This window comes from Bos grunniens, chromosome 4 (genome assembly GCF_055505025.1).
Source record: "Bos grunniens cultivar Pamir isolate PY7600 chromosome 4, Bosgru_T2T1.0, whole genome shotgun sequence".
NCBI lineage: Eukaryota > Metazoa > Chordata > Mammalia > Artiodactyla > Bovidae > Bos > Bos grunniens.
The window spans coordinates 76,781,493-76,791,908 of record NC_141168.1 but is presented as its reverse complement, the minus strand read 5'-3'; the positions used below and the strand labels follow the sequence as shown (position 1 = coordinate 76,791,908).

Genomic DNA, 10,416 nt, shown 5'->3' with positions numbered 1-10,416 from the left:
CTGTTCTACTTCTGGCACTGCTGCCAACCTTAAAATCTTAAATGGCTCCTATCTGTGTTTGTTTAAGTTGAGAAAGATTGGGACAGATGATCACTAAGATCTCTCTGAAACTTTCTTCACTTTTTTTCCTCTTTTCAAACCAGAATATCAATTATTACTTAGAATACTGGAAACTTTAGCACAGATAAACATGAAAATTGCTGATCTTCGGCCTAAGCAGTCTCTGATCTGAGAATGAATAATGATGCACCAGCCTTTAGATGGGCCTACATTCACTTCTAAAAGCCAGTGGACTGGATTCTTCCTCTGCTTTCTAAAATAATGTATATTCAGGAATTCTCTGGCGGTCCAATGGTTAGCATTCCAGTCTTTCACTGTTCAATCCTAGTCAGGGAACTAAGACCCCACAAGTTGCATGATGCAGCCAAAATAAATTAATTAATTAATTTAAAATAATGTATATTCTACAATGAGAAGGGTAGGAAATAGAAATTAGCTCAATATATGCACTGATATGCTAATATTCTCACATAATCACATATTTAACTAATGATTCCTTTGTACCACAATATACTGAATACCCAACATTTATTCAGCACCTTCCATATGATGAATCCAATGCTATGCACTTTTAAAGCACTATTTCATAAAGCAAGAAGACAATTTTAAGTGATGTTCAGGCAGGAGAACTAGTATATGGACTGGAATAATAAATAGGCAAATTCATTTCACTCGCAAAATAAATCCAAGGAAAAAAGGACAACAGAATCTTAATTATTTCACTATCTTTAAGAAAATACAGACAAATAGAAGCTGAAATTTAAACTCTAGTGTTCACATCCAGAGAGTAATTTATTCTTAATATCTCCAAGAGGTTTCATTATATCCTTACCTTTTTTTATTGCAAACCTGTAAGAAAATGAGGATCAAAGAACATAATAAACTTGTCTAAAACATATAATTAAAAGTTAAATTAAACTTTAACAACTAAAACCTCTTACCTGAGCATGAAAATTGGACATAGTCGTTGTCTCTATATCCTTCTTTCCCAATATCTCCATTTTCACTGGTGAATTGGGAAAATTAAATGAAAAGTAGTCTAAAAAATCAGGTAAATAAGTAGCTGCCCCATGAACAATACCCATTACATAGAAAGCTGCAGAGTTCTCATTTTCACTGAACACCAGATCCACAAACTCTTCTGCAAACCTCTCCATCTCCACAGGAGACAGATGGGAGAGTTCATTGCTGTAGGCATGGATAACTGATGCACCTCCGTTAGGCTGGTGCTCAATATGAATGAGCTGTTTGAACCGCAAAGTGTCCAGCCTTCTGAGGTTGTTCTGAACCCGTGGCTCCTTTAATGAGACAAATGGAAACTCACTGTTTTCTGGAATTTTGGAATCATAATTCTTGGTATCCAAACTCTTTCCACTGTAATCCTTTATGGTATCATTTAGGATACCTCTGGCTTCTTGATCTTCAACATCAGACAGCAATCCTGAGCAGATAGTTTGAATAGATTTGCTATACATTTTTGGACGCTTCCGTTTTTCATTCTCTTTGTGTTTCTTTTTCTTTTTCTTCTTTACCTTCTTAATTTGTAAGTCTTCTACACTTGTTTTTGGTTTCTCCTTCCCACCTGTTGGGAAAAATTTTTTTTGAAACTACGCATTTTAGTTTCTTTTAATATCATGCTTCAGGAACTGTTTTATAACAAATAAGCAAAGTTTACACAAAATGAAGTTTATATTTGGGACTTGTTTTACACAGTATTGATAATCATAATTTAGTCAGGCTTTTTCCCTCTCTCCACACACATAGGCACACATACACACAGAGGAAGACTTAAGACAGTTATGCTTACAGTGAGTAGTACCATTCTAACATGAAGTAGATGCTCAATCAGTATTTAATGAAGTAATGAAATTAGTGTTTTAGAAATCATAGTCTTCAAATTTTAAATACAGAAAATCAGAAATGGAAAGCTGAACAAAAGTCAATGTGAACAATGAATGCCCTGCAGATATTTCCCATTGATATGTATCTTTTTTACTTTAAGTTCTTACACATTATATACAGGTGTCAAGATTTACAAATCAGCAAAGGAGAAAAACACTTGCATAGTATATAAGCAACAAACACAGAAATTCTCCTTAGCTCTTTACATACTTCCTTTTCCATAAACTACTCTTTAATCTAAAATGGGCTATTCTAGATCTACTAGAGTCTACAAAATTCCCAGTGAAAACTCAGCAACGTATCATAAGAGATGACAAAATCAGAATAATTTCTCATGTCCTAAGTACAAATGATATCCATGTACTGGTAAAGAGAGAAATTAAAGAAAAGAAAAAGAAATGGGTCAATAATAAGTTTATATATTAATGAACCTCTGTAACCAAAGGTAAGTAGACACTAGGCTCAGAAATTTAGAAATTCAAAGAATTAAAGATTAATCTACAGTGGCTATACAGCTATAGAATTTAAGCGTACATATTAAATACAATATTATCACAGTATATTTATTTCTAGACAATAAAAAACACAGAAAAGAACAAACATCCTCACAAGAAAATACTGTGGTTCCTAAGACAAAATAAAAAAAGTTATTAAAATGACAATTGAGAAAAACAAGCATTCACTGTTTCCGTCTGTTATTTCACCTTTACAGATAACCAGTCATGAATTAAATCTTCGCAACCTGCTTCTTTATCTAAATTTTTCCATCTTCACATATCTCTAGTATTCTTTTCTGTCTCTGGTGAATGAGATGCCCTGCCTACTTTCCAAAAACAAGTCACTCCCACCAACTCCAAAACCCTTGCTTAAAGTTCTCTCCTCTTCTTTTGACCATCAAACTTCTCATAAAGAACCACTATACCCACCAGTGTCTTATCTTTATTACATGACTATTCCTATCCTTTAAATTCTGGGTCTGTTTCCAGTCTTCTCTATCCCAGATTGTTCAAATATCAAATCCAATGATATTCTCTCAAATCATTTTTCCTGATCTCTCCAAGGTTCTATGTAATCACCCACATCATCCTTGATTATTTTTAACTTCCATGATACTACTACTGCCTTAGCTTCTGATCTGAGCTTCTGTTCATCCCTTGATTCAACTGTTTTCAAGGGTTCTCAATGACTACCAAGTAAAATACAGTCTCTTCAGTCTGGAATCCAAACTCAGTGTCCTCAAGTACCCCCATGCTCTGGTCAACTACACTACTTACAATTTCTTATGAAACATACCTAATCCTACTTTATCTTTCTACTACTAGTAAAGTTATTTCCTTTCCCCAAAACATCTTTGCCTTGCCCCAGTACTCACTACTGGACTTTCTTACCCATCCTATAAAGACAACTCTTAGGTTATTTTCATTTTTCTTTGGAACTGAAATATCTTCACTCTAAATTAATAAACTGTTATTATTCTATATATATGAATACATATGATATAGTCATACAAAGTCATTATTTTTTTCATTCACAGGATGTCTGTATAACATATATCCTTCAGGATAATGTATGAGTGAAACAAATAACTTTAATGAATTCATAGTGAAACCCTTTTTTTCACCAATCATTGAATCCCTCCTGGCATTTCTGGCATCTAGTACATTGCTATATATGAACATTTAACAAATACAAAGATTTCTCTCACCAACAGACTACCTGACGTTTACAGGCTTATCCCGTTTGCAGTTCAGTCAGTTTTTCACCACATCCTAACCTTGAAACAAAAAGCATAAAAATTCTCTCAAGTTCACAGCAATTCTTAAAAATGGAAAGTTTAATGTTAATAATTAACCATCTCTTCTGAAAATTCATAAGTATGAAATGAAGGCCAAACTGGTATCACTGTGAAAAGCAAAACTAAAAATCTGCTAACATTATTGATTGCACAAGTTTGCAAATTCATAAAATGCAAAGTGTTAATTTTCTCAAGAGTCTATATGTAAGTAAGTTAAAAATATATTAACAAATTCATACTTGCTACCCAAGTATAAATGATCAAAACATCAGATTCAGTTAATAGCAACAAAATTAGTAATAAAAAAGTTAAAACAGGGAGTTAATCAAAATGAAAGATAAAAATAAGTTTATATATGTAAGTGAAATCCAAATGAGTCAAGGAAAAAAGACAGTAGTGAATTAGAAGAGAACTTAAAAAAAATAAAATCAATAATGAAAAAAAAAACCTAGAACTTAAAACAGTTTAATTGTTCTAGGTATAATTAATAACTAAACTGGAAACAAATGTAAAATTGCACAAATTAAATAGCTTGCCAATACAAGCAAAATTTCATTTGAATTAAAATATAACCTTAATACCCTATTACATTTACAGCTAATACATTTTTTAAAAGTTAAAATAGAAAATATTCAAATACATGTTACATTAAAATAAAACAGGTACAATAGTTCATTTCTTAGTCATAAAGATGGATGAAAATAGTTGTAGTATAATAGTCAGAAACTGAGAAAGGCTAGCTAATAACAAATTAGTCAAAAGATTATTATATTGAAAATCAAATAATTAAACTTACATGACAAATTATAATTAAATACTAAAGTGAGCACCATGAGCAGAAGAGAATTAACATAAAATGCCCAAGAGTGCTATCCTTAGAAAGGCCTGCTTGCAAGGTTGGCCCTTGGTTGGCACCTGAGAACTTGTATTTTGGGAAGGTTATTACTATTCTCTGATAAAAGTGGCTCATTGTGCCTAAACTGTTTCTGCAAATAATATGGTTTACGTTGAGCACCTGTTTTCCTTCTGGGAGCCTTGGATTTTGCTACAACTAGACAGGGGGTGGGAGAAGGCAATGGCACCCCACTCCAGTACTTTTGCCTGGAAAATCCTATGGACGGAGGAGCCTAGTAGGCTGCAGCCCATGGGATCGCCAAGAGTCGATTACGACTGAGCGACTTCACTTTCACTTTTCACTTTCATGCATTGGAGAAAGAACTGGCAACCCACTCCAGTGTTCTTGCCTGGAGAATCCCAGGGATGGTGGAGCCTGGTGGGCTGCCGTCTATGGGGTCACACAGAGTCAGACACGACTGAAGTGACTTAGCAGACAGGGGGTGCCTACGTGACCAGTTCCCAACAGAAACCTTAATTATTGAGTTTCTAATGAGCTTCCCTGGTAGACAACATTTCATATATGTTGTCACAATTCACTGCTGGAAGAACTAAGTGCATCCTGTGTGACTCCACTACGAGAGGACTCTTAGAAACTTGTGCCTAGCTTCCTCCAGAAATTGCCACATGTGCCTTTTGTCCTTACTGATTGTACTTTGTATCCTCTACCATAATAAGTCATAGCCATGAGTACAAATTTATGCCGAGTCCTATGAGTCCTCCTAGCAAATCATCAAATCTGGGGGTAGTCTTTGGGACCCCTCCCCTCCAATGAATACAGATAAAATGCATTCTTTACATTTAAAACAAATCAAACACTAGCCTTCACTAGATAGATTTTTAAGTTTTATATAATCATGCATTTCCTGTCTTGGAATGATGCATGAAATGCAACAGATACATATGTAGGAAATTTTTAAATACTTAAGGTGGTAAGACTATTTTGAATATCAATGTTCTTCTCTTATACTAAAAGGTATTTAAAGTACATATTTACTCTAAATTCATAATTCTTCGAACAGAGCCTAATACATCAGAACTGTAGTGTTTTACTAGAGGATCCTGGTAAATACCCGCAACAGAAAGAATTGCTAAGTAATTTGGACCCTCAAAAAGTATAGAAATGTAGTTGATGGGAGACCCTCCCCTTGAAGATCCATAGACATATGAACAGTAGATCTCAAACACACATTCCCCGCCCCCTCCCCACATGCACAGATAGCCAAAGGGAGAATCGGACACAAAGAGAAATGGAGATACACACACAGCCAGAAGAGACACTGTGATAGAGACAGGAAAAAAATCACAAACACAGATAAAAAAGAAAAACCAGTATGTGTTACTAATGGCAAGTTATTTTTTAAAAATCTTTAAAAATTACAAAATCACTAGAATTCCCATTCCTAACCTTAGTATATTTTTAGTGTTAATAAAGGTTGCCAGAAACATTGGATCTGATTTCATATTTAATATGTGAAGTAATAGGGGCTTCCCTGGTGGCTCAGAGGTTAAAGCGTCTGCCTCCAATGCAGGAGACCCGGGTTCAATCCCTGGGTTGGGAAGATCCCCTGGAGAAGGAAATGGTAACCCACTCCAGTATTCTTGCCTGGAAAATCCCATGGATGGAGAAGCCTGGTAGGCTACAGTCCACAGGGTTGCAAAGAGTCAGACGCGACTATGGGAAGTAATACACATAATTTCATTATCATACACAGAAACAAAGTAGTAATTAGCTTAGCTATTTTCAGCCTGTGGTCTCTGGGAATGACTTTCCTTTTATGCACAGCAATATTTTCACTCTTCCTTTCAAGAATTACCTACCCGTGACCTTTAGTACACTAACAATAACCTTGAACATTGGCTTCTTTTAATGCCCTTTTCACCTGCTCACCATCAAGCTCCTTGATACGCTATAATGACAAAATTTACTCTCAAAAATACTATACTGGTAACATCCATGTTCTTATACCTTTATCAATAAAGAACATAAAAATAACTAGAACATATAAGTATATTCAGAAAAAGTAATTGGTAGACATTAGAAATTTTAAAAAATGAGCCAAATAAGCTTATGTTTCACATTTATTTGTTCCTTTAAACTGTTTCTAATAAAGCAAACTCCTATTTTATCAGTGAAAAACACTTATAAGATTTCTCCATTAATAATACCTTTCTGCTATGTATATAATCATGTATGTAACTCTAGTCATACTCGATGCAGTTTTAATGAAAATCTGGAGGAAATAAGATTGGTGTGGAGAAACAGTTAGCATCTATTTCAGATATTCAAGGGTCATTACCCACTCCATGCCTGCGTCTGCCATAAGTTGCAATGTTAGCATCATCAGAAGGAGAAACTTATAAAGAGAAGAAAAGTTAAAAACCATAAAACGGGGCACAAGGCAGTAAAGAACAGCATACTTACTCCCCAACCTAACTGATTTTTCTGTTGCTTCAGGTCACCAATGACAAAGGATGCCTTTCCCTGGTCATAACGCTCACTTGGCAAATGGCTGGCCACACATGCAGGACAAACTGTGCTGATAATAACAACAGCTAATACTCACTCACTGCTTACCATGGGACAGGCACAATCTCACAAGTTAATCATGTTTTTATTCCAGCTGGTAAAGAATCCGCCTGCAGTGCAGGAAACCTGGGTTCGATCCCTGGGTTGGGAAGATCCCCTGGAGAAGGGAACGGCTACCCACTCCAGCATTCTGGCCTGGAGAATTCCATGGATTGTATAGACCGTGGGGTCCCAGAGTCAGACACAACTGAGCGACTTTCACGTTCACTTTTTTTTACCCTCCGAGGAGAGATAAGTTTTCTCATTGTTTTTAAGCACAAGAGTTCATCTTTCGTACACGTTAACAAGAAAGATTCCTATCTGTTTACTGAATATCTGTGGACTAGACACTGTACTTGGTACTTCCCCTATACTTAAAGTCATTTAATCTCCACAACCCTGAAAGGCAGTAATTATTTACCTCCATTTCACAGGAAGTATATTTTCCTACGTCATCCCAGAGATCAATTTATTTCCAAATGTCTTTTATTCCCCTCTATCATCACTAGGTTTCAGTTTAGCTTAATTATCTCTTAAGCTTTTCATTTATTTCAAAATCAAGGTTACCACTGTATATTACTAAAAAAATCTCCACTTCTTAGGTTATTTAAAATTCTGCTTGCTTATGTAATTTCGAGGTTCACATATTTCACATTAATGGTATGCAAGCAATTTAACATTCAACCCAGTCATAGGAATTTACAACACTGTACACTCAAATGAATAATAAAATGACTATGTGACTAAAGCAATTTAAAAAATGAGTAAACCAATATGGTAAAGAAAAGAAAACTTTTCAAGTGTTAATCATAAGCTGCTGTACAGCACTAGTGTGATTATATTCAATTCCTGCCTCAGAGGCTTACAATCTATTTGGACAACACACATCAAACACACTGGCAAAGAAACAAGACGAAGGCCTGTGAGCTTTACCAAGTAGTCACCAATCTTAGCTCTGTCGTGTTTCTTCAGGGTCTAAAGAATTTTTTAGAAAATAAAGTTCTGACAAGTAGAAAATAAGAGCTTAGCCAAAGTGCACCAAAGAACATGTGGAAACAGGACAAAGAGTTAAATGAAATCATAGAATCTAAAAGTCTATGTACCTTAAATTATGTAATTAATTTCATTGCACCTACAGTGCTACGGACTTCTCTCCCATATGTAGACAGAAAGGCTTATGCACATGTAAACTCAATATGAAATTAATAAAAGTCAACGTGTTATGATCAACAAATTGTTGACTTGATGAGGCAGTTAATGAATTTGCTGGCTATCAAGCAAGCAAATGCCATTAATTCTTCTTACCTCCTATCTGAGTGAATTTAAAACTATCTATCACAAATTCTCCCTCGAAGAGTTCATATTTATTGATAGGATCTATATTATTACCTAACCATCCACCCCCACATAATAACTAACTAAAACAGTTATTTTAGTTATTTAGTTATTTTTCTCATTTTTTTATGAGAAAAAAATAGGAAACAAAAAGAGGATATTCTTCAGCTTGCAAGAACATACAGTAAAACAGAACATCTTGTTATTTAGCTCAGAGTAAAATACTCCCTGTAAACTATGCATAGCGATTATCATCAAACACTGGTAAGATCACTGCCTCTGCCATACCTCTCTATCATGGTTAAAATTGCTTTAGTCTCTTCTTTTAGATTATCCAAATACCCATAAACTAGTAATGTAAACACAGAATTACATAACCTATTTTTAAATGATTCAAGGAACCTAATAATTACCTTTACTACTTCCAATAACTCACTAAATAAATATACTAAAGACATATTACTAAACAGATTAGAAAAGTCCACTATTAACTTTTCATATCTTGACCACAAATGTTTATTCTCAGTAAAATTCAGCACCAAGTAACATTTCTTATTTTAATCACTAAGCCAATAAGTACACTGAACAATATAATATCGTACAACTGAAATCACTGAATATATACTTACTTTTCAGTAAAATCTTTACTTCTCCATTTTCTTTCTTGATCTCATTCATTACTTTATGCTTCTTTTTTTCTCTCTCCTTTTCTTTATCTCTCTCTTTAATTTTGTCTTTGATTTTATCTAAAAGACAAAATAAATACTTCAAAACATTATACAATTTTCTTTCATGAACTACAGTGCAATTTCTCAAATTACAATACACCAAGGAAATCAGAAAGAAAAAAAGATGTAATTGTTCTTTCTCTAAGTTTTTAGGAAGTATTTTTAAATTTCCTTTCATACATTAAACACTGGAATATATACATCATAAGCTGTCAAAATGTAGCATTACAAATTTTATTCTATAGATTATTCTTCACCTACTTCATTTCCAACACAACATCAGCCTAACTTCAAATCACTTAAAATAACTGGCTAACTTTAATCAGGAGAGTAAACTACAGTGGAAAAAGGGCTAGTTTTGAAGTTGGGCATATTTGTTACAACACTGGAAAAAATACTCATTCTCAATGGCCTAATGTATAAAATAATGAAATTGATGATAAATTTTCATAGGTTACACCAGGGCTAAATGAAGGAAGATATAAAAAGACTACCCAGAGTTTGATATATCTATATAATATATACATATATATGTATCTATATACATATATATATGTACATATACATGTACATATATATATATGTGTGTATATATATATATATAAAAGACTAGATATTAAGTTGCCTTACCCTTGTATCTTTTAAAAAAGACATGACTGACTTGGCTAACTAGTGATACTATGATATTAAAATAAAGCATATAAGAACGCAAAGAATCATTGGTTCACATTCTAAAATTCAAACTTTGTATTTGCAAAATTATTTGATGTCCTTTTAATTCTTGTTTGTTCAACCAAGCTCCTATGCACTCAGCAACAACAATGTAGAGGAGAATTTTAAAATAGTGATGAAGTCCTTGTCCTCAAAAAGCTCACTACAATTACAAAGTTATGACACAAAACTTCACACAAAACTGCAAAACATCCTGTAACAGCCAAGATTATACACCACATATGCCAATGGCATAATTCCTTCAAATCCCTTCATACTTCTCTTTCTATAAGTACTACTCTAAATTCAGGTATTAATCATCTAATGTCTATTTAGATTACTGTCTAGATCAGTTTTGTCAAATAGAAATATAAGGGTTACCACATAAGTAAATTTACATTTTTAGCAGTCACATTAGAAAC

General features: G+C 33.9%; 1 protein-coding gene and 1 non-coding gene across 2 annotated transcripts in view; one reads left to right on the top strand and one right to left on the bottom strand.

Moving 5' to 3' along the window:
* Positions 1–10,416, bottom strand: part of RSBN1L (round spermatid basic protein 1 like) — an 87,172-nt gene that overhangs the window by 36,881 nt on the left and 39,875 nt on the right. Inside the window, exons 2-3 of the mRNA XM_086397113.1 lie at positions 9,185–9,301; positions 1,002–1,642 (exon numbers count right to left, since the gene is read on the bottom strand). Coding sequence (XP_086253239.1) covers positions 1,002–1,642; positions 9,185–9,301 — 758 coding nt within the window. The remainder of the gene's footprint in view (positions 1–1,001; positions 1,643–9,184; positions 9,302–10,416) is intronic.
* TRNAW-CCA (transfer RNA tryptophan (anticodon CCA)) lies at positions 6,142–6,213 on the top strand. Its single transcript has one exon. It is a non-coding gene; the product is annotated as a tRNA-Trp (tRNA).